Here is a 25,029-nt window from a genome sequence, read left to right as displayed (position 1 = left end):
GTGTGTGTGTGTGTGTGTGTGTGTGTGTGTGTGTGTGTGTGTGTGTGAGAGAGAGAGAGAGAGAGAGAGAGAGAGAGATGTGCATTGCCCCTTTAAGTACACCGACCCCACTCTAAGTACATTGCCTTTTTAAGTAGATCAGCAAGTTGAGACAGCAGCTGCTACCAGCAAGCTCCCTCCATCCTGAGCCCTGGCATATCCCCCCCCACCCCCCGCTCTATAGAGATGGGGGGGTAGAAGAAGGGGGGAGGGGGACACCCTGACATTAGCCTCCCTCTCCCGCTCCCGCACAGCAAGCAGGAGGCTCCTGGAAGCAGCTCCAAGGCAGAGGGCAGGAGCAGCACAGGACAGTGGGGGAAGGGACAGTGAACTGCCGGCAACTGATAGCCTGCTGGGCAGCTGCCGCACAGGGAACTTAGGGGAGCTGATGGGGGGCTGCCAGTCCACCCTGGTTCCAAGCCCTCACCAGCTAGCTGCAACGGGCTGCTCTTTCTGCAAGCAGTTGACAAAGCAGGTGGCTGCCAAATGACATTATAAGAGAGCATTGCGCAACTTTAAACGAGCATGTTCTCTAATTGATCAGCAACGTAACAACGAACCAACATTAACCGGGACGACTTTAAGTGAGAAGTTACTGTACTTAGGTACTTAATTTACCAAGAGGAAAGCACATGTCAGAGGTGTTCCCATTTAGGAGTATAATCCCTGTTAAAAGCAGAGAGACATACAGAAGATTGTAACAGAAGTTATCAGTTTATCATCTGTGTTGTTTCATGTTTTCTTCTTCCTTCTTTAATAATAAAATAGCCAGCGTTAATAATTGTGTTTATTTTTGCTTGGTGTTGATGACGATGTCCTCTAAGGCATGTAAAAGTTCCCTAAACAGTGACTAAACAGTGGGAGCCACACTTCCATGTTGGCAGTAAGAGACACTGTTAGTAAGAGCTAGCCAACCATTTCCTGTTTCTCCAAACTAAATATTTTAAGTAACTTTTACAACAAAATTACTTGGCATCCAACAACTTAAAATTACCCCTTTCACCCCCATCAGGTTCAGGCAAAGAATACATAAGTAAAATCTGGCAGCACAGCAGGCTGAGCCCAATGGCATAGGAGATATCTATGATGTCCTAATATAGTCTATACATAAAGACAGGGAGAGCCCTCAGAATGAACTTTGCACTTCAACCCTGATAACAGCAAGATTGACCGTGAGAAATTAATCTCACATTCAAGGGTGATCTGCATCTAGAAGATGCCAAAGCTGCAAGGGGTGAGGAAGCTGCACAGAAGAGAGAGAAAAAAGAACACCCATAGACACACAATTAATTAGGGTTGTACAAAATCCTCTGTTTGAATCTATACAGGTTCCAAATGTGCTTTATGACACCTTTCCAAACATCTCCAATTCGGACTGCTGCTGGGGACCAAACCAGCTCCAGATCTGCTCTAACTTGAGCCAGTGGTTAGACAATTCCAAGGAGCTGCTGGGCAAGCTCACCAGCTAGGCAAGCACTGTCCCTTCCATGCCCCAGCCCCCCACTGGGGTGGGGAGCATAGAACTGTCTACGACACGAATCCTCAGCAGCTCTAAGTCTCCTTAGTGCTGCTGCACAGACAGACTTCCAGACTCATCTTGGTGCAAACTCCTCCCTGAATTCATGCCTACTGTGAGTCTTCACATTTGAATGAGAATAGAAAGATTATTTGCATCAGCTGTGCTCCCTCTTCCCTTGATGCCATACAGCCTTCAGATCTTCCAAGCCCAGACAGTCAGCAACATCCTTTTCCATTTGCTTCCTCAATGCAGATTTTAGACCAGACCTTATGACAGATCTGAGCAACTTCCCTCAACGCCGCTGCGTGCAGAGGCTGATAAGGTAGCCGCTGGTGCTGAGGCAATCAGCTGGGACCAGGGGCGGCTCCAGGCACCAGGGCAGCAAGCGCGTGCCTGGGGCGGCAAGCCACGGGGGGCGGCCTGCCGGTCGCCGTGAGGGCAGTCAGGGCGCCTTCGGCGGCATGCCTGCGGGAGGTCCGCCGGTCCCATGGTTTCAGCGGCAATTCGGCGGCAGGTACGCCGAAGGTGCAGGACCGGCGGACCTCCCGCAGGTATGCCGCCGAAAGCCGCCTGACTGCCGTGCTTGGGGCAGCAAAATACATAGAGCCGCCACTGGCAGGAACTGAACTTCTTAAATCTTGTCAATTTAAGTCCACCATCAGGGAACTGAAACAAAACTACAAGATAAACAACAGGTAAAGGGAGCTAATCAGATTGGAACCGGTGTTGGGAATGGAGCCAGCCAAGCTACACAGTGGAACGGAGCCTAATAAAATAAACAAACAAACTACACTAAAATGCAAGAAATACTAACTTGACAAAATGGTGCCACACAATAGGGAGAAAGGGGAAGATGTTTCTGATCTCACTGCTACAGTTATTTGGGTATTTATTATCACAATGGTATCTGAGTGCACAGTTCCTTACATAACCACTCACCAAAACGAAGGAGTATGCACACAACTCCAAGAGGGGCTGGTTTCTGGAGATTTTTTACTTGGCATAGAGGGTGCACGCACATCCCCTGAAGTAGGGGCCACACTGACAATACTCAGAGGAGAATTATAGTAATTTGATATCTTTGATATCTGTTAAAATAACACCATAATTTCCAAATTAACATCTGAAACCAATAACTAACTTCTTAACTGAAAATGTGTTAAAAATTGCTGTATATTAGGCCGATTAAGAGGCTCTTTTTCATATTATTGCCATGCCCAAACTACTCTTCCAAACACATATATAGTCACAATACAATATTAAAGCAAATCTTACAAGTTATTTAAACAACATGAACTGCTGGATAAACAGTAGTTATGTGATGAGACATGGCTCATATAAAACTGATGGATTTTTTTAAAAGCTAGGCAAAGTCATAGGATTAATTGTCAGAGTGAAAGAGTACAATACTGTGCTTAACTAGAATTACAGTGCACACTACCCCACAAAAAATCCATGCTCTGTTGGATAAGATGTTAATTTGATCCAGACCCTCTTTAGCAAACACTAACCATTGTGCCAAAGCTATGCTGTAGTTGTGGGCTGTGTACTATAATATGTCCCCTATGAACAGATTTCAATGACCTTGGGCTGGAAATGAACCCATGTCTGGAGAAAATAATGGCTAACGCATTAACTAATTTCACAGTCCTCCACACAAGGATATTTCCTTACTTAAGGCAAACTACACAAAAATCTTCAGACTTCCAAAAGAATGAAGACAGTCAAGCTCTGGAATTGGTTATTTAGATAAGTCTAAACTGAAAACACTTAAGCACATGGATATGACATTCTGCAATGTCTTATCTTTAGTTTGTCAAGGTTTTTAAATCCCTCTTGAGCTGGAGTACCATTTTTAGCTTGGCTAGGTCAGAATGACACTGAACAATATGAATGATGACACACTAGACAGCTATATGGACAGAGTTGTCATCAGCAAACCAGCTGTGCTAACACCTGTATGTCCTGCACAACTGATCTTTAGGAACAAGGATCAAGAAAGACAGATTAGTGTGGGGGGGAAACAAAAGCTATTTACAAAATGTTAAAATTAAGGGGGAGAGGTGTTAATTTGAAGGAAGGGGAAAGAGAAGAAAATAATATTTTTGTATTTAATATGATCAGATACAAAATATGATAGCTTGTTTCTTACTATAATTCCTTTCAAAAGCTATTTGGAAGCTTTAAAATTTAATCAATTTCCTTTGCAATTTGTTTGTTCCACATGCACATGCACACTTATTTGCAATAGGTGTCAGATTAACATTACTGGAGACTGAAGTAAAGAACAGACACTGCACCCACAGCAGCAGTTCCTGTTTCCCCACATTTTCCTGCCAGTGTCTCTCAACCCTGTCCAGAAATAACTACCTTCGGGGGGCGGGTGAAGTTAGTTAAGGCAAAAATTTTGAAACTTGAATTCCTAAAATTAGACACCTAAAATCAGTACTTAGACTTCTAAATAATGTGGCTGATTTCCAAATGTGCTAAGCACCATGGATTTCATTTAAGTCAGAGGGAGATGGTGTGCTCAAGCTCTTCTGAACATCAGGCCACTTTTATTTAGAAGCCAAATATAGATTAGGGAGCCTAGCTGTAGGCACTCAAGTTTGGAAATTTTGGCCTTTGCTTTCTGGCCCAGTCAATCTTTGGTTTAACTGTTGAGATTGACTGCACCGCATCTGAAGTGGGGCAAACGTTGGCTGGGCTTGTCGAAGGACTGGGGGAATGAGGTCAGAGACTGCTGCAAAAGGTGAACACTGGTCAGCTTTGTGGCGCTAACTCATCCCCCCCAGTAATGTGAGGTCTGAAGGCTATAAAGGTGCAAGCCCTGGGCATGGGAAGCCCCTTTGTTCCATGCATAGCAGGCGCCTTGTCTCATTTCCAGTTTGCCAGATTTCGTGAGCTTGCACCAGGAGCTAGCAACGAACCCGAGCAGATGCCACTGGCTCTATGGAACTTCGGCATATGATGTAGTCGGTGGCATGGAGATTCTTGGCTCCGGGCACACAGCTGAGCTATGCAAGAAGTTGTTTTTTAATGAGTTCTTTCAATTTAAGGATCCAGAGAGCTGGTCAGCTATACGGCCCATTGCGGAGGGCAGCTGTTGCGGTACCTGGTCGAGGACAACCCAGCTGCTGGTGCCCCTTGACGATCCTGGCATGGTAAAAGGGACAATGGGATCTTTCTGGAGAATGGGGCTTCACCTATTGGGGCTGCTATACAAGAGGCCATTGGGAGATATCTGGGAACCCAACTGGGAGGGTGGGGAGGAAGCCAAGCAAATTGCTGGCGCCTCCTTGTGGCAGATGTCCAGTGCAGGTACTCCATAGGGAAGGCATCCAGTGACCAGATAAATGGCCTGGTAAGGACTTAAAAGGAGGTGCTGGATAAAGGAACAGAATGAGGGAGGGGGGTTGGGGACTCCTATGATTGGTACAGCAGGGAGCCAACCCCACCCCCCGTTCTCATAGCCCACCTTAACCCTCCTACAAGGGGAATGGATAATAAGGTCCAAGCCATGGGTTGGCTGGGGGGACCTGGATGGAAAATGAAGGGGGGCTGGTGAAAGCCCCAGGTAATAATTTGAATAAACGTGGATTTGCCTGCACTGTACACTTTATCTGCCAGGTAGTCCCAGATATCTATATAATAAAATTGTGGCCTGATTAAAATCCATATCAAGTGTCTCCTGTCCTTCTTTCGGTATACCCAGACAATGCCAGTGAGTGTCACTTGCAATGGGTGTTAGAGAAATGGACACTGGAAGCTGGATTGAAACCTTGCTGTAAACTGATTTCTTACAGGCCATAAAACAACCACCATAAAGTAAATGAATTTTTCACTATAGACTACACCTGAGGTAGCAGCCTAGCATTGAGGGTGCAAGACTTGCTATCACATTAGTAATTCTTAAAGCTATCCACAGTCCCACCTCAACTCCTCCTATTCCATTATTCTATATCAGTGGTTCCCAAACTTGTTTCGCCGCTTGTGTAGGGAAAGCCCCTGGGGGGCCGAGCCAGTCTGTTTACCTGCCACGTCCACAGGTTTGGCCAATCGCGGCTCCCAGTGGCCGCAGTTCGCTGCTCCAGGCCAATGGGAGCTGCTGGAAGCGGCACGGGCCTCGGGACGTGCTGGCCGCCACTTCCAGCAGCTCCCATTGGCCTGGAGCAGCGAACTGTGGCCACTGGGAGCCGCGATCGGCCGAACCTGCGGACGAGGCAGGTAAACAGACCGGCCCGGCCCCCCAGGGGCTTTCCCTGCACAAGCAGCGGAACAAGTTTGGGAACCACTGTTCTATATTCAAAAAAATAATTTAGCATTAAAACATATAGTAAAATCTCACCCCTACACACACATAGTTACATTGATTTTCTGAGGAGAAAAACAAAAAAGGGTTAATTCGAGCCTCCCAACTTTCACAGTGACTCTTTTTTTAAAAAAATTATTACAACCGAAGGGTCAAAGCTTGTTCTCAGTTACACTCATGTGAAACAGCCCAGTAAACCAATATATTTGTCATTTAGTCTTCTCTATAAGTTCTCATCTATAGACCTTTAATCTTTAGACAACAGTACACTTTTACACACTAAACCACAAATGTAAGGAATCAGAAGAAAAAATATCCTGTTAATATTTAAATTAAAATAATCTACTTTCCATATACACAAAGATACACCAGTTGTACAGAATAGCTGCTACATTTTAATTTTTTTTTACCATTTTTTCAGACAAATTGTATCCCCCAAATGCATTATAAAAATAAATAATACAGTTAAAGTTAAAATAAAAAACCAGCAAAGGGAAATTGAAATTAGGAGTAGAGGACCAGGTGAGGAGAGACATTTTCAAGAGACATTTGAAAAAAGATAGTTGATGGGTATAGAGCAGGGAGTTCAAACACTGGTCCTTTGGTTTTTACATGTGGCACTTGAGCATGACTGTTAAGAAGAAATTTGTATGAATGTGATTATGAATTGAAAATGTAATGCAGAAAGGGATTTTGGGGTTGGAGGAGAATTGTTCCTGAGTGTTTCATTAGCACAGGGTGAAGCTGAATGCAGGTTAAGTTGAACAAGCAGAACTTTATTAAACCTGTGAACTGCTCTGTATATATGAATGAGTTGCTTCCAGCCTAACGCCCCGTGTTCCCTTGTTCGCACTGGTGACCTGTGTTTGATCTCTGAACTGTTCGCAACATGCCACTTTAGGAAGGGCAGCTGGGTTACTCTGTTAACAGGTGTTGGAACCTTGCTGGGAGATGCTAAATGATTTCTGCTAACTCACTGTGACAGGTGCAGCTCATTAACCCATTAGGACTAAAGGAGTGGCTTCTCTGGGCAGAGAAACGTAGGGTCTGGGCTTGAGCAGGAGTTGTTTATTTTGTGTTAATTCATTAACAAAGATAAACATCAAGAAGAGGGCAAGTTTTTGAGACAACGCTGCCAGTAGCAAGTGGTGTTGGATGAGGGTCAGAACACCAACAACTTACAAGGTGCATCTGGGTTAAAACAGTTAAGAGTATAAGGGGAGTGTTCACAATTTTATGGCCATGAATGGACTCATTGGGATGATTTGCCATGGCAGGATTGTGCACATGAAGAAGTGTGGAGAGCTGGGAGCTACAACAGTCACGTTGAAAGGAAATGTGAAATCAAGGCTGAGGATTTCAGAAGAGTTGGAGCTCAGCTATTGCTTTGGCTGGTTATATGATTATAACTGGTAATTCACAAGTACTGTGTTTATAAAGCTAGTCAGTAAAAAGAACAGGTTTAGCATGTGTGGTAATGTGATAAACAAATATATTACTATTACTAGGAAATATATAAAGTATTAATGAAATATGGTTTGTCAACATAAATATAACATGCATAATTATGCTAACATTTATGATGTTTGAGAATTTTTCAAGTTTTTATAATACAATTTTTAATATACTGTTAGATTTTTAAACAAACTTCTTAAAGACGTTTTTGTCAAGAAAAGTATGAACAATTACACTGAAGAGAAGAGCGAGTGCTAAGTATAACCTATGAAAAACTTGATTATTATAGCGTACACTTCACTCTGGTATTTTAACTTTTACAACAATGAATTGAAGTTGAAATTAGAGTTCTAGGAGAATTTTGCGGATCAGTGCAGTTAAAGATTTTTCTTTAAAAACTGTGCTAGTCCCTTTTTTTCTATAGTTTATTTATTTAAATGAAAAATGGGTTAATCAAGCCCTGGTATAGTTGACCACTGTAAATACAGTTGTGGTTAATGCTATTTTGTTCCCAGTATAGAATGGCTTATAGTATTTCCAATCCCAAGCATTCAAAAATTATGAGTCAGGCCTCAAAGTCGTGATTGGCTTAAAATCATGAGATTTTAAAAAATAGCTTCCTTTTATTTGCTTTCTGCTTTTCATATGTTTGGGGTACACTCAGGCCATGTTTTCAAACTTTTTTCCACATCCATGAGGGCTAAAAAATTGTTTGTTTTTTTTAAAAAAGGAAACCCAAGATTATCATGTAACTCACTTGATTCCAGTCCACAAGTGGGAGTTTAATTAAAAACAGCAAATATCAGGAGTTACATGGTAAACTTATGAGAGATGGCAACATTGACTTTAGTGTAAATTCTCTGGATCTTCCACTTTGTTGTGACACTCCAGTCAAAAAGAATCAGTCATCATTATGGACACAAGAAAGCTTTTTTATGTAATTGAAAAAGTAAACGGTATAATATGTCATTAATATTTTAGATTAAACAATGATGGTTCTGCTCTAATTTTCCAATTGACTGTGCAAGACAGCTGCTATCCACTAGAAATAATAATAAACATTTCAACATATGAAACATAAAAGAACAGCTACCTCAGGCTCGCGGTGCCCTTGACAAATAATTAAAAATGCAAACCAACACAGACACAAACAGTAGCCAACCAACCATAATCCACATAAAGAAACCAGTCCACAAAACTGAAATTTACTCACCTCAGAGCTCATAAAACTCTAACCAATTTCCCTACCCTCCAAATAATTTGCCTTCCACTGGGAGGATGAACAGACAACTGCACTTCAGACCAAACACTAACCTAATAAAAGCAGCCTTATCCAGATCCTCCAAAGATACCTCCTAACCTGAAGAAGGAGGCCAGGGGGCCTTTCTGATTATACAATTTTAGATTTTTTTTAAAAAAGGTAGATTTATCTAGTAAATAAAGCCCACCAATGCACATTTAAAAACTATAGTTCAGAAGGAACCAAAAATTCTGTATGAAGAATTTTCAAATGTGTTGACAGCAAAAATGACAAAGGTTCTTAACATCTAAATGAAGGATAGAGGAAGGTCCAGCTTATCTGTCCGGATATAAATTAATACTAAGAAACTAATATATTAGGATTTGTTGAAAGAAAGAAAGAAAGAACCTAAGTAATCATTCAGAGTATATCACTTCAACAGAGCCCCCTTCTCACTGTTATGTGGACTATGATACCATGAGTTCTGCAACCAACTTGATACACTTGGGTCTGATTTTCAGAAGTGCTGAGTATTCACAGCTGTAAATGGAGTCATATAGGAGCTACACTTTGAACATATAAAGTGCTGTATAATGCTAAGCACTGAAAAAATCAGGTCTTAGGTGTCTCAAATTGGGCATCCAAAATTAGTGGAAACTTTTAACCTTACTCTCTGTGCCTCAGCTCCCCATCCATAAAATGGGGATAATACTACTGCCCCCTCACCTTAGGGGAGCATTGTAATAATGAATTAATGTTTTTTTATATACTATTTTGGTGAGTGCCACAGAAAAGTCCATGAGGAAATTTATAATTCTATCTTCAGAGCAGGGACTGAATTTTGTGCAGAAAATAAGATATGGGGCCACACAGTGAACAATGAGGATAATGCAAAACTGCATACTGATAGAGGCAGAAATCCTGTGAAAAATAATATGTGACAATGTAAACAAAGACTGTCATAATGTTTATACACAAGGGGGCCAAAATGCAACCTTAATTCTGTTGTTTTCTAACTTTTGAGTGCTTGACTTTCCAATCATAATAATGTTCTCTTAACATAGGGATCTGTGTGTATAATTAGTAGGGTTGCCAACTTTCTAAGTGCACAAAACCGAACACCCTTGCCCCGCACCCTTCCCCAAGGCTCCAGCCCTGCCTCACCCCCTGCTCACTCCATTCCCCCTCCTCTGTCGCTCACGCTTCCCCACCCTCACTTGCATGATCATTTTCACTGGGCTGGGGCAGGGGTTTGGGGTGAGGGAGGGGCTGAGGGCTCCAGCAGGGGGTGCAGGCTCCCGGGTGGGGCCAGAAATTAGGGGTTCAGGTTGCGGGAGGGGGCTCTGGGCTGGGGCAGGGGGTTGGGGTGTGGTGGGGGTGATGGCTCTGGATGGGAGTGCGGGTTCCAGGCTGGGGCCGAACGGTGCAGAGTGCGGGAGGGGGTGCGGGGTGCAGGCTCCTGGAGGGAGTTTGGGTGTGGAAGGGAGCTCAGGCCTGGGGCAGGGGGTTCGGATGCAAGAGGAGGTTTGGAGTTCAGACTCCGGGCGGCGCTTACCTTGGGCAGCTCCCCGGAAGAGGCACCATGTCCCTCGGCTCAGAGGCGGAGGCACAGCAAGGAGGCTCTGTGCGGTACATGTTGCCTCCGCCCACAGGCACCGCCCCTGCAGCTCCCATTGGCTATGGTTCCTGGCCAATGGGAGCTGCAGAACTGGCACTTGGGGTGGGGGCAGCGCGTGGAGCCCCCAATGCCATGCCTCCACCTAGGAGCCGAGAGGGACATGTCGCCGCTTCTGGGGAGCCACATGGAGCCAGGTAGGGAGCCTGCCTTTTCCCCGCTGCACCACCGACCGAACTTTTAACGGCTCAGTCAGCAATGCTGACCGGAGCCACCAGGGTCCTTTTTTAACTGGGTGTTCTGGTCGAAAACCGGCACTGGGCAACCCTAATAATTAGGTATAAGTTCAATTAGTGCCTACAGAACTATTAAGAGTTCTCATTTGAGAAAAATAGGCTAGCTCATCCAGAAATTAGACTTACGAGTTCGACCCTTGTGAGTGATCAATTAGTGACAATTTGGAGCCTGAATACTGAACACTTGATGGCTGAACCATGCATGTTTAAATCAACATTACTGGCCTCAAGTCCACACCTACTCCACCTTGCAGAAAAGCTAGATGTCTGAGGCCTTGTCTACATTAAAGAGAAAAGTCGATCTAAGCTTTGCAATGTGAATAGCATAACTCAAATCGCTGTAGCTTAGATTTACTTACCACAGGATCCACGCTACGCAACGTTGATGGGAGTTGCTCTCCCGTCGACTCTCCTTACTCTTCTCGATCAGGTGGAGTACAGGAGTTGACAGGAGAGCGATTGGCGGTCAATTTAGCGGGTCTTCACTAGATCCACTAAATCGAGCGCCAATGCATTGATCGCCGCAGCATCCATCCTCAGGTAAGTGTAAACAAGCCCATAGATACATGGTTTTCTACAGATATGTCGTTCCAAGCATCAAAAAAAAAAAAAATTTTTTTTTTAACATGTAGATCTGTGTCTGTTGCATAGGTGGGTGTCTGGAAACAATTAGTATCTCCATGGCTCAGAAGGTCCTGCTTGATCAAGAGGTAAGGTAATGGTGTATTGAACAGAGAAACCAGGTCTGAAAACGTAGATCATTCCCTGTAGGAGAGATGGATGGAAATGTGTAGAGAAGAGAGACCACCTCTCCCTAGTGCTATTCCACATTTTTCCTCTACTTGTAGAAGAACGCCCTTTTGAGTGCCCTGATAATAGTAGGAATAAAAGGACTGCTTGCTTCTGTAGCTTGATTTGTATTCTATGTCTGCCTCATTTCTTCATCTGCAAAATGGGGATAAACATTTATACACCTCATGGGTATGCTGTACAGATAAATTCATTAATGTTTGTGAGGTGTTCAGACACCACAAGTGATGAGGGCTACTACATTTCACAGACTTCCAGAGATAGGTCCAATACTTTGGCTTGGGTTTTCCGGATTTTCTAAATTATGAATTATTTACAACCATTACTATGATTTGCTGCTGTGACCAATACATCGTAAACTGGTAATGTTCTCACTCATTCTCAGTCTTCATCAGGACACACATGATTTCTTTCTACTCTATCAGGCAGATGGCCCAGAAGGGGAAGAAACCTATTAAAAAATAAATAAAATTTTTAAAATGTGTGTATGTTGCTGCTTGGGGTTTACAATTTGTGACGAGGAAAACTAACATCATAACATAGTAGAAATATATCTGATTTTCACTGGGTCATAAAGAAAAACACCCACAAAATGTCAATGGCATTTGTAATTTTAAAAAATGAGATATACTTCATATATTCAGTCTTGCTGGTATTCAAGATGACACTGCAATGCAGCAAAATAATACAAACCAAAGGGTCAACTTTAGATTGCTATTCAATTTTAAAAATGGTTTAAAATCACTATGATGTTTTAGAGTGTGCATCAGAGTTTACCCATTTTTCTAATTCTATTTAATTATTACCAAGGATTAAAGTGGAGCATGAGAAGTCAAACGCTTTATGACCACTTGATATGGGCCCTTGTTGAATGACCTCTGCCTCACTCAGTGAATACACAGATCATTCAAGAGCAATTACACATAGTTTGGGATGATCAGTAGCATCCTAATTTACTTTAGCAAGCATAAAGAGTACTCAGGGGGAAGGGTTTGTAACAACTTTTATATTAAAAAATAGAAAAGCAACATACCTGTCAACAATAATATTACAACATTTGGCTTGCTGATCTGAATGCTTTCTGGAGGTGAAAGAAGTTGAAGGGGGAGATCTTTTGATACTTTAATTAAAATTATGAATAAGTCTTTGTACAATTTTAACCACTCCCACCATCAGCCTTCCTGAAAATAAATAAATTCCAAAAGCTTGGTATGACTTGAAATACAAATGCAACTGAGATGAAAGTGCTAAATACATCACCTTCTGTAGGGTGGCTTCCACAGATTTCATATGACTGGCAATTAATTCTTTATCTCTATTAAAGGAAGGAAAAATTAAGCCTTAGTAAAACAGAGGCTTTAGTAAAGACAGGCTAATTTTCTGCCAATCCAAATATCTTATCAACAATTTCATATTATACATTTTTTTAAACAATCCAGAAAGTATTATTCTTAGATTCCTCCCGACCTTTTAACCCCCAAAATAAAGTAATGGGGATTCTGGCTCATTGGAGACAAGGAGGTCTTTTGAGTATCTAAACTCATGCAGTACCAGAAGTACATAGACTGGAGTTAGATGAGATCTTGTGAAGGCCAGCTTCAGCACTGATGCCACAGATACCGATCGCTCAATATGAGAATGTCCAGGGTCTAACTCTGTCGGTATCAATGCAGAGATAAGAGATGATAGTATAGGTACCAGGGATACAGCAGGGTCCAATGGCACAGACCAGTTTGAGGCAGAACCTTTACTACCAAAGTACCAAATCTTTTTTCAAAGTAAGGGTTGTAGAGGACATTTTAGATGCCCTGACAGTACTGGAGCCACTCAGAGCCTCAGTGGAACTCTCTCTTGGACCTGAGGTCTCCAGAGCCTTCTTCTGACTCAGTGACTGGGATTTCTTAGGAGATCTAGTACACCTACTTTTCTTGTTGGTACCCCAAGACTCAGAGTGTGATTCTCTCTTTACCACAGGCACTGATACAGATGCTGCCTCTCCTGAGGCCTTCAGTGACCAAGACCTGGAGGTGGATGGTGCAGCAGCACTTGTATCTCTCAAGACTCTTGGTGCCCGGGATCTTGAAGTGGACAGGGCATTAGCAGAACTCGACAGCTTGTTTACAGGGGGGTTCTCAGAGCCTGGGTCAGAAGCCAGTCTTAGGGCTTTCTCCATCTTCAGTAATGCAAATTTGATCTCCTGTTTTTTCGAGATCTGCTTTTGAAGGAAGTGCAGCTCTTACACATACTGGGGACAGGAGTGTCTCTTAAACAATGAAGATACTGAGAATGTCCACCAGTGATGGGTGTAGCTTCCCAACAGGAAAGACACCTTTTAAAGCCTCAGGATCCTGGCATACCCCAGAACAGAAGTCTAGAATAACCCCTCAATCGGTGAAAAATGAACAAGAAGGGAAAATAATGACCCCAACAAACTACTAATAAGCTAAACTAACTAACTACACTAGAAGCTAGGCTTGAGTAAGAGAGCATGCTCAACACTTTATCTCAGGCCAAACGCAGTAGAGAAGGAACTGAGGGTAGGTCGCCCACGCAGTTCTGTATATCCTCAATACGGGGCATGAGGGTGTATAGGGCATATTCACAGGCCAAATGGACATTGCTACTGAAAATCTCCAATCAGAGGTGCACATGCTCTGAAGGGAGCACCCATAGGGACACTACTTGAAGAAGAAGAAGATACATTCTCCAACTTGTAACAGGCAAACAAAAATGCTCAAGCTATTACAGGACACAGATAGTGGAGCACTTGTCTGGGATTATTATATAAAATATACACTTAGTAGACTGAACTAAGAGTTTTCTTTTTAGAGGATATATCACTGAATTTCAAAGAGCGAGAGCACTGTACTTTTGTTTTCTACCACTGCTTTATCTAAGGCTAAAACCCTGCGCATGAAAGTAAGAATTGATCTTTTGTCTGTTTTAAGTGATCTCCCTAAGGTCCCAGTGCTCACTTTGCTGCCATGCGGAGGGCACTCTCTGCATCGTGGATGCTCTCTTCCAGTCGACGCTTGTCCTGCTCCAGCTGGGTAAGATGTCTATTGAGCTGACGCAGAGATTGATCTTTTCTTCTCAGCTCCATCTTTGCCTCGGAGAGACTCTGCCAGCAGACAGAAAGCAGAGTTACTTGTCAGCCCTGATAATTAACTTCAATTTATGCCATAGGCTATTAAACAACGAGGAATACAGACTGACTGTGAAGTAGATTTGGGCCATTACAAACCAAGGTTTTACAATTTTTCTACCATAAGTATTATTTATTTACTAACACTACAGAAATCTAATTTTTTTAGTGCATCATACATTTATAAATGTATTATAAACAGACAAAATGATGTGCTGAATTGAAGACAGATGCTACAGGTACAATACTTAAAAATTATATTCTGGGCACATGAAAATATCAGGAATATCATATTTTTAAAAACCCCAAATAAATATTAAGTAAAAATACTTCATAATAAAACAATTTACAGATAAAAAAAAATGCAAGGTACTGTTCGTTTAAATATTGAGGAATATTACCCACCTTACAGAAATCAACAGAAAGGAGAGAGTCCAACACAAAAATAAAGAACCATCCAACAGTTTTTCTAGTGTGCAAAATCAGTGTTAACTACACTGCAAGTTATGTCTAACACATCACATTATAGTACATCAACTATTTTATGACTTTTCTGATCTCCAATATATTTTGCATGTTTCTGTTCCCTAATGTATACCCAACAATCTCTTACTTAGCATTAAAGCTTAGTGTTTAAAATTAATTCAGATTAATTCAATAGATGTGAAATAGCACTGTAAGCTGAACAATAAGAAACCTGACTAGCAAAACTGCAGTCAAGGTTTTTTCACTGTTTCTGCTATAATGTAATATAGTAATCATAACATCTTTCAATTCATTGCTCCAATTCTCCTTCTCCCTTTTGTTAGGAGGAATCTTTAATGTTACAAACAGGAGTGTTAGTAATATGTTTACATTTTGGTAATATGTTTTTCTGTATTTTTGCTTATGACCATCTATTTTGTCTCTTCAGTATGTAAAATATGATTTAAAAAGGAGTTGGCTATAAGTTTACTTTTATGTTAAACAGAAAAATTTACCATACAATTTTCAAAACAATGTAGTGGGATTTGGCTGTGCAGTTGCAGGGCTAAGTCCTTGCATGCTGGCTTTGCAAATTTAGGGGATATATTCTCAGATCTGGAGCCAGGAGTTTTTATATTTGTATAGTAAATTACATTTCTATAGTTACTTCTGTCTGAGGATTTCAATGTTCTAGAAACTTTAATGAGTTAAGGGTCTGCTTTTCAGAGTCACTGAGAACCCACAATTCCAGCTGAAGTCAGTGGGAACTGGGGACACTCAGCACCTCTGACAATCGGGCCCCAGACATGTTGGAAAGTAGGCAACTTCCATCTTACAAACGGGAAGCTGAGGATCAGAGAGGTTAAGGTTTTTGCCATAGGTGACATAGCAAATCTGTAGCAGAGCTGGGAGCAGAACCTAGATCTTCTGATGCCTGTAAATAGTAAGATTTTGCTTCTCCTAACAAAGAAAATCCGGTTAGTCAAATTGTTTGATCTTCAAGTTAGAAGAATATCTTCCTGAGCAATCAATCAATCAATAAATAGACAGACAAATGTATTGCTCTAGAGTTCTATTTTTGAATTTCTGGAAGGTAATCAGACATTTAAAAAAGAAATGTTTTACATCTTTTGCCTCCATTGTGGACTAATCCCTTTTGAAATTAAAAAAGGAATCATGTATATTGGCCGAGATAGAGAGGCTTTAAAAATTGCTACTATACATGTATAATATTTATCTTTTGAATATAATTTTAAACTAAACATTTGATAATAATGATCCATACCGTGCAAATTTTTCAGAAGGGCTTCTGAATGTATTTTGTAACTTCATATTAAGAATGTTCTGTGTAGTTTATATTCTGTATCCATAATATTGAATGTGGAGTGCCATGAACATGCATTCATAGCATACTATGACTGTGTGTTAAGTATAGACAAAAGTCTGGTAAACGTTTACAGGGCACTGAGAATATAACCAATCTGAAGATATCTCAGGCTTGCTAAAAGTCAATAGCACTTCTATCTTTCTAAATACAGCCAGACAAAATTATCCCAAAGAAAGGAAATTAAAGAATATAAAACTATATTGAAATAATGTCCATCTGCAAAAGAAATGAAATTCAGCATTTAAAACTAAAATGTCACACCAAATCCATTTAATTTTGTCAATGCCTAGGTACTGTAGAATCCTGCTACACTGTTTTATGAAACCTTCTCTCAAAGTCAGTACTACCAAGCCAATGCTTCAGTATTGAGCCAAAATGTATTGCATTGCCAGAGAAGCCCTCTTTTACATAAGATGTAGATTCCAAGCTCAGATCACTTGTGGTTATTAAAAATCCCAGGGAATTCTTTATAAAAGTAGGGAGACCCTCCCTGGGTCTTGGAGCCCAGGCTCCAACCGGAGTGGGAATGTCTACACTGCTATTTTTAGCCCAGTAGTTTGAGTTCAAGTCAAGTGACCTGGGCTCTGAGACTTGGTGCTGCAGGTTTTTCTTTCCAGTGGTGGCATACCCTCAGCCCCCTACAGGGCTTGTTAGGCATGTTTTCCACAGGAGGGCTCAACCTCTGTGAGGGGGTGGAGAGAAGGATCAAAAGCCTCAGAGGCGTTTAACGACACTGACTGTCTTGTGACAATGTTAGATGGTTAAGGGGGAAGCAGAGAACGATACTGTTGGGGAGCAGTCTGACTCCCCAGAGTTCAGAGGTTAGGGTGTTTTAGGTAAGATAGGCTTCAGTCTTTAGGTAAGATATATGCACATAGACTGTTTTATTGTTTTAAAAATCCTTCTGTCTTGTTATGCTGGGCTCCTACTGTTAAGATTAAATGATATTTTGTTTTTAAAAGGCTGTTTTGGGTAAATGTATTCACTGCTGGTCACAGCTCCCAAAGGGAAGAACTGCAAGTAGCCAAACCCAGTTAAACCTGCTGAGTAATCACAGCTGGTACACAGGGTACCGTAGCCTCGGGTCCAGTCTAAGAGTGGAGAATGGCAGGATTCTTACTGGGAGAGATGAAGGCTCAAGGGGTGCACTCAGAAGAGACCATAAGAGGGACCAAGGTGGAGCTGGCCCTGACCTGTGACAGGTGTTACCATCATGTACAATCTTTGCTAGCTGGTGCCAATGTGAAAATAGAACATGGCATAATGAAAGCTCTTAATGCACTGATGCTATATTATTTTAAACGGTTGGGGGAACAATTTTCAGAGGTCTTCAAACATTCACCAATTGTATTTGCCACAAAAGCTCCCATGCTTAGGCACAATGGGCGATTTAAAGACAAAAGTTTCAGCCTTATGTTTGAAATTCCTTGCCATTGTGGGTTAAAGACAAACCTTTTAAACTGTTTGAACACTGCTTTAAAGGAAGGGCTGCTAAGCCTTTTTTCCCCTTTCTTCAGATTGATCTAATTAAAACCCTTGATAAACTTTATGGACTCTAATATTTCTAGCTGAGTGACTGAAACCAAGAGGGTGTGCCTCAAGGCAGCAAGGCAACAATGATAAGCAGCAGGTTAGCCACTAATTTCTCAACCAGGGTAGATTGTGAAAGTGTGATGTTCAGATATCCAAGAAACTGTTCAGGAGAGAATAGGATAAATCAAGTTTAATAACTCTGCTCCTAATTGTTCCCCCAATGCTCAACTCTAATTACTTGGAGAACTCTCCTGACTGTCACCTGATATTAAGTTGTTGGAGGCTGAGTGTGGAACAGTGAGATAATCAATAAACATTTAGTGGGGAGAAGAATGAAGATCCCGTTAAGCAGTGGGAACCTGCAGCACCCAAAGCCCTTCTGCTCATGAGAAAACCTATGGGACAGCCATAGTGATTGCAAAGCAATAATCCAAGCACTGTTTCTAGGCCTTGAGGCCTTTAGGCAACAGTACATTTGAGAAAAAAAGGTTAACACGGTCACCCTAATTACAGCCCACTTTCACATATTTCATATATAAGCTAAGACAAGCCAATTAGGTAGAAAGGAAGATAAGGGAAGTTTTATTTGTATACTAATTAAACCCCTGATGAAATTAAAGGAAAAACATACAGCTCTGTAATTGTGTCTGAGAAAGGTCACTTCAGGTTCAGTTATCAGAAAAGCACAGCCTTGAGATATTTCACTTAATCCACACTATAGCCCTTATTTTGTTCCCTGGGTCTTAATGTTTACAAAAATAAGAAAATTTCCAAGCCTGATAGTGCATTTATCTTGAAATGTTGCTGTGGACAATTTCAATTTTTAGAAAGTTAAGGCTAAATATGATAAAAAGAAAGTAAGATTTAAAAAAAAAAAAATTATGCCTGCACATAGTTTTACAAAGATGCTGAGTTTTCAGTTTCAAGAACAAAGGAACACACCAACTTTTAAAAACTGAACTCCATTTTGTTTACATTTAATAAGCAGTCATTTGATCTAATTAGTTTAGATGTTTAGGTATTCTTATGCTCATTCACCAGACAATCATGTTCATTCATCTGTAGCCCACCAAAAATCTCATACATAAACTGAGTTTCCATCAGATTCCTCAGAGGAAGGTACTTGAATCTAGCTGTTTTTTCCCCTAAGCTGAGCATGAACAGTAATTTGCTGGTGGAAACAGCAAAGTAACTAATAGCATAGGAGAAAAATCTCTTGGGCAGCACGTAGGCTGAGTTAGAAGATCCGTGCATAATTTTATTCCTACACAGCTTAGGTTCTTTGTAGTTAGAAAACTTTTTTATAAGAAGTTGTTAACAGAAATCAAAGTTTAACTCTGCTATCCTACATGTGGGAAAGCACTTTATTCAACGTCAAAGTAAGCACCTTAACCACTAGGCTATAGAGTCATTCTCTCTTTTGCTCTCTGGTCCCATCAATATTTAATTATTCAAACAAACAACAGGAGCTCCAAGAAGAGAGTGTGAGAGAGGCCCAGAATAGCCAATAGCCAGGGCCCTCCTGGCACAGGTCTGAAGATTTACATCAACAAGCAGGGAGGGGCTCAAACATTGATGCAATGTTGTCACTTTGCCTGAGATCTGGGGAAGGAACACCTGGCAAGTCAAGTGTACCGTACTGAGTTCCCTGACGTTTATATGCAGGGAGAGTTCTTCCTGGGACCAGAGGTCCTGAGTCTGTTGAAGGTGGCTCCCCACCCCGCCCAGATCTGACTCATCCAAGACTAAGATTACCAATGGATGAGGGGCAGCAAAGGGCACCCCTTTCATTACGGATCCTGGGTCTCTCCACCAGGTCAGCAAAGCGAGGACCAGAGGTGGAATCGTGAGTGTTGAGTTCAAATTGTGTCTGCTTGGGGAGTAGACTGACGCCAGCCACACCTGTAGGGGTCTGAGACGTAGCCTTGCATACAGCCCTATGTACATGCACCATGTGACCCAACATTTTGAGGCAGCCCCGAGCAGTTGTTAGTGGATGGGTTGTGATCCTGGAGATCAGATCCGACATAGCTCGGAATCTGGTCTCCAGTAGGTAGGCCTTGGCCTGAGAGGAGTCGAGCACTGCCCCCAATGAACTCTATCTTCTGAACCTGGACCAGAGTTGACTTCTTCACATTTATCAACAGACCAAGTGCCTGAAAGGTTGGGGGGAGGGATAGCTCAGTGGTTTGAGCATTGGCCTACTAAACCCAGGGTTGTGAGTTGTGAGTTCAATTCTTGAGGGGGAGGGATAGCTCAGTGGTTTGAGCACTGGCCTACTAAACCCAGGGTTGTGAGTTCAATTCTTGAGGGGGCCACTTAGGGATCTGGGGCAAAATCAGTACTTGGTCCTGCTAGTGAAGGCAGGGGGCTAGACTCAATGACCTTTCAAGGTCCCTTCCAGTTCTAGGAGATAGGATATCTCCATTAATTTAAAATTTACTGTACCAATGCTGTGCTGGACCTGAGCCTGCGAGCAACCTTTGATCAGCCCATGGGGCTGCCGACAGGCCGAAGGGAAGTGCAGTGAATTGGTAGTGGCATTGACCCACCATAAACCTGAGAAATCTCCTGTGATTGCAGAAGATGGAGATGTGGAAATAAGAGTCCTTTAAATTGAGGGCGGCATATCAGTCTCCTGGATCTGGGAAGGGAATAATGGAGGCCAGGGAGACCACGCAGAACCTCAAGTTTCTATAGATATTTGTTTAGGCGATGCAGGTCCAGGATGGGCCGTCAACCCCCCCTTGGCATTCAGGATTAGGAAATATTGAGAGTAAAACCCATTCCCTCTCAAGTCTTGAGGAACCTCCTCTATAGCCCCCACCTCCTGGACGAGAAGCTGCTTGTGAGAAGGGTCCCTGAAGATGAATGGAGGATGGGGGTGAGAGCAAAGGGTCGACGAAAATTGGAGGGTGTAACCGACTGTTATAGGGCTGAGTACCCACCAGTCCGATGGTATATATGGCCATGCTGAGCTGAAGGGCAACAGGCGGTCCAAAACAAAAGGCGGGGGGTGGATCTGGCATTGAGACTGATATTCCGTCCTCAGGCATACCCTCAAAAGGCCTGCCTGACCCTGCTGGGATATCTATGTGAGCCCAACTGGGAGGCTGAGGTAGAAGGTAGGTCAGGGATAGGCAACCTATGGCACACATGCCGAAGGCGGCACGCAAGCTGATTTTCAGTGGCACTCACACTGCCCGGGTCCTGGCCACCAGTCCGGGGGGCTCTGCATTTTAATTTAATTTTAAATGAAGCTTCTTAAACATTTTAAAAGCCTTATTTACTTTACATACAATAGTTTAGTTATATATTATAGACTTATAGAAAGAGACCTTCTAAAAACGTTAAAATGTATTACTGGCACGCGAAACCTTAAATTAGAGTGAATAAATGAAGACTCAGCACATCACTTCTGAAAGGTTGCCAACCCGAGGTAGGGGTTAGCACCGCTTATAAGCCTTTCCCTTTCTCTTGTAGGGCTCCTGCCTGGGAGGTGCAGTGAACCTGGGAGGCTGCTGGGGCCTAAAATGATTCCTTGAGGCAGGAGGTGTATAAAGGCCTGAGAAGTGAAGGGTGGCCCTCGAGTCCTTGAGGCCATGAAGCCTAGAGAACAGCAAGGTACCCTCGAAGGAGAGGTCCTGGACGGACTGCTGCACTTCGTGAGGGAGGCCCGATAACTGGAGCCACGCATAGCGCCTCATGGTGACTGCTGGTGCCATAGTCCTGGCTGCTGAGTCAGCCGTATCCAGGGCTGCCTGGAGGGAGGTCCTGGCCACTGCCTTGCCCTCCTCTAGGATGGCTGTGAATTCCTGCCTCGACTCCTGCGGCAGGGAATCCTTAAATTTAGACAATGAATCCCACAGATTAAAATCATACCTTCCCAGCAGAGCATGCTGGTTGGAGATACACAACTGGAGGCTGCCAGTTGAATAAACCTTGTGTCTGAATAGGTCCAGTCTCTTGGCCTCTTTATTTTTGGGGGTAGCACCCGACTGCCCCCATCTGCCCTGTTCATTCGGTGTCAACACTATCAGGGACCCCTGGTGGGAGGGTATGAGTAAAGGTACTCAAACCCACTGGCTGGGACATAGTACTTCTTCTCTGCCCTCTTGAGGTGAGGGGCAGAGAAGGAAGAGTCTGCCATATACTTCTTCCTTAGCACTGGGGATGGAGAACAGTGTTGAGCAGAGCATGGTACTGGTGGACCACTTCGCATGGAAGCCAAAGCGCTTGACACCGAGATTGGTCTGAGGACTGCTTCCATGAGTAAGGCCTCCAGACGAATGTCTCTCTCCTTTTGAGTGCGCAGTTTGAAGTGCCGCAGATCTGGCACGTCTCTTTAACGTGAGTTTCCCTGAGGCACTTATACAGCTAGAGTACAGGTCACTCACTGGGATTGGCTTTCTGCAGGAGGTACACAGCTTGAAGCCCACGGACTGGGGCATGCCCAGCCCCTGGGATGAAAGTCCCTTGATGACAGGGATACCTATTTACACTACTATATACACTAACATTAAGAACTATATACATTAACTATACAATATATGACAGAAAAGTCCAAACTGGGAAAGAAGCTTTGCAAGAGCAAGAAGGATTGTTCCAGGCAACCATCATGGGCGGTAAGAAGGAACTAAGAGGGAGCGGGGTCGGCAGCACCCCTTATACCAGTGCATATACATGCGGCTCCCCTGGGCACTAGAACAAGTCCTACAGATATCACTGAGGGGAAAAATCTCTGGCAACTATGCACATGGTGTGCACACACCTAGCATGGAATGGACATGAGCAAGCACTCCAAAAAGAAAAGAGAATTGCATCGTTCTGGGGTGTATTAGTCACTGTGTCATATGTAAGACACAGGGGGTAGTTGTTCTACACTATTCAGTACTGGTGAGGCCTCAGCTAGAGCATTATGTCCAGTTTTGGGCGCCACTCTTTAAGAAAGATGTTGACAAATTGGAGAGTCCAAAGGAGAGCAACAAAAATGATAAAAGGTTTAGCAAATGTAACCTATGATGAAAGGTTAAAAAAACTGGTTTTGAGAAAAGTTTTGAGAAAACTAAAAAAAATAGTTTTGAGAAAAGAATACTCAGAGAAGACCTGGTAACAGTCTTTAAATATGTTAAGGGCTTTTATAAAGAGGACAGTGATCAGTTTGTTCTCCATGTTGAGCCAAGTACAAGAAGTAACCAGCTTAATCTGAAGGGAGATTTAGGTTAGATATGAGAAAACGCTAACTATAAGGATAGGTAAGGACTGGAATAGGTTACCAAAAGAGGTTGTGAAATCCCCATCATTGGAGGTTTTTATGAACAGATTAGACAAACATCTGTCAGGAATGGTCTAGTCTACTTGGTCCTGCCTCTTCTACATTTCAAAAGTGAACTTCATTTCCCATGTCTTAACCTACTTCCCAGCAGGAAATCTAGTCTGATTAAAATAACAGCAAAATGTCTGCATTATGGCCATCTTTTAATGAGCAAAAATTGGGTTAAGCTCAAATGAGTTAGCTTTACATGATTGAAAAACATTCTAAATGTTCCTTAAGACACAGACTAACATGTTTAAGGGCAAGTTAGCTGGCAGTATTGTAGCACTGAAATGGATTTTTCAATCATGTTGAGCTAACTTAATTTTTGACTGTCAAGAATAGCCTTATTGAGTGAGATTCCAGTCCTACACAGTTATAAATGAGTGAGCAGTATGTCTTGAAATTGTTCTGAAAAATCATTTTGTTATTATATACATAATGTGTAAAATACACACATCCATAGTACGCTAAAAAGTTATTTGTCTTTGGTAAGTAGATAACATTAGGTTAGTATTCATAACATAGGGAAACTTGAGGAATATTAAATACTAATTAGAGATAATATCACAGTAATATAAACTAGTCAAAGGCAAACTTAGGAAGTTTTTAGGAGCAGTCACGGTGGTACGTATGTGTGTAAATACACACACAAACTACTGGAATAATATGATAAATGTCATAGCTATATTATCGGTTTAGTTCTCATTCACCTTTGACCTCTTCCCACTAATCCATTTCTCACGGTTTATTCTAACATTTAATTTAAGTGGGATGCAAACTGGTTGATGATGTTCTCCTTCCCTGGAAGATATGAAATCCTTTTGATTAATATTGGACTGGTCTAGCATTCTCAGTGACATCTCCAAGTCACAGGACAGACCAATTGTGACTCTTCACAGATGTTCTTCTGATGCACTTGAGTCACTTGTTGATTTGGTTGGGATACTTCTGAGATATGATGGCTCATTCCAGTAATTCTGAGTTAAGGGCAGGGGAATGGGGATAATCCAGCATGAAAGAAAAATACCAAATAAATTCTACCTATTACTTTGAAACATAGATTCATAGATTCTAGGACTGGAAGGGACCTCGAGAGGTCATCGAGTCCAGTCCCCTGCCCTCATGGCAGGACCAAATACTGTCTAGACCATCCCTGATAGACATTTATCTAATCTACTCTTAAATATCTCCAGAGATGGAGATTCCACAACCACCCTAGGCAATTTATTCCTGTGTTTAACCACCCTGACAGTTAGGAACTTTTTCCTAATGTCCAACCTAAATCTCCCTTGCTGCAGTTTAAGCCCATTGCTTCTTGTTCTATCCTTAGAGGCTAAGGTAAACAAGTTTTCTCCCTCCTCCTTATGACACCCTTTTAGATACCTGAAAATTGCTATCATGTCCCCGCTCAGTCTTCTCTTTTCCAAACTAAACAAACCCAATTCTTTCAGCCTTCCTTCATAGGTCATGTTCTCAAGACCTTTAATCATTCTTGTTGCTCTTCTCTGGACCCTCTCCAATTTCTCCACATCTTTCTTGAAATGCGGTGCCCAGAACTGGACATGAAGTGGAAAAAGCAACAATTTTAGTCCTATCACTACTTCTTTAAAAGGAATACTAAATAAGGGTCAGATCCTTATAGTATAAGTCAGTGGGAGCTTGCCATATATTTCAATGGAAACAGGAGCAGGCCCTAAAATAGAATATTGGGTGTTTAGGGAATCAGTATTAGAATAAGCAGGCTATTGCATAGAGTCTTTTCACCTTTAAGTCATTGGTTCAAATCTGTCAAGGTTGATAAAGTCCTCACTTAAAGTCCTTACAAAGTTTTTAAGGAGTTGTCTCAATAGAAACAATGAAGATCCAATTCCAACTTTGTATGCGTGTTAGCATTCT

The 25,029-nt window shown here is 42.2% G+C and overlaps 1 protein-coding gene across 2 annotated transcripts in view; it reads right to left on the bottom strand.

Annotated features, from left to right (window-relative positions):
• CCDC171 (coiled-coil domain containing 171) overlaps positions 1-25,029 on the bottom strand; it is a 215,773-nt gene that overhangs the window by 59,936 nt on the left and 130,808 nt on the right. For both annotated transcript variants that reach the window (XM_024211088.2, XM_029911722.1), the window contains 2 exons: positions 14,262-14,407; positions 12,547-12,601 (listed from right to left, as the gene is read on the bottom strand). In XM_024211088.2, the coding sequence (XP_024066856.1) occupies positions 12,547-12,601; positions 14,262-14,407 (201 nt within the window). The remainder of the gene's footprint in view (positions 1-12,546; positions 12,602-14,261; positions 14,408-25,029) is intronic.

The sequence above is a fragment of the Terrapene carolina genome, unplaced genomic scaffold (assembly GCF_002925995.2).
Source record: "Terrapene carolina triunguis isolate 2854851 unplaced genomic scaffold, T_m_triunguis-2.0 Scaffold113, whole genome shotgun sequence".
In the NCBI taxonomy this organism is placed as follows: Eukaryota; Metazoa; Chordata; order Testudines; family Emydidae; genus Terrapene; species Terrapene triunguis.
The sequence above is the reverse complement of the archived record's forward strand: the minus strand, read 5'-3'. Positions and strand labels throughout refer to the sequence as shown.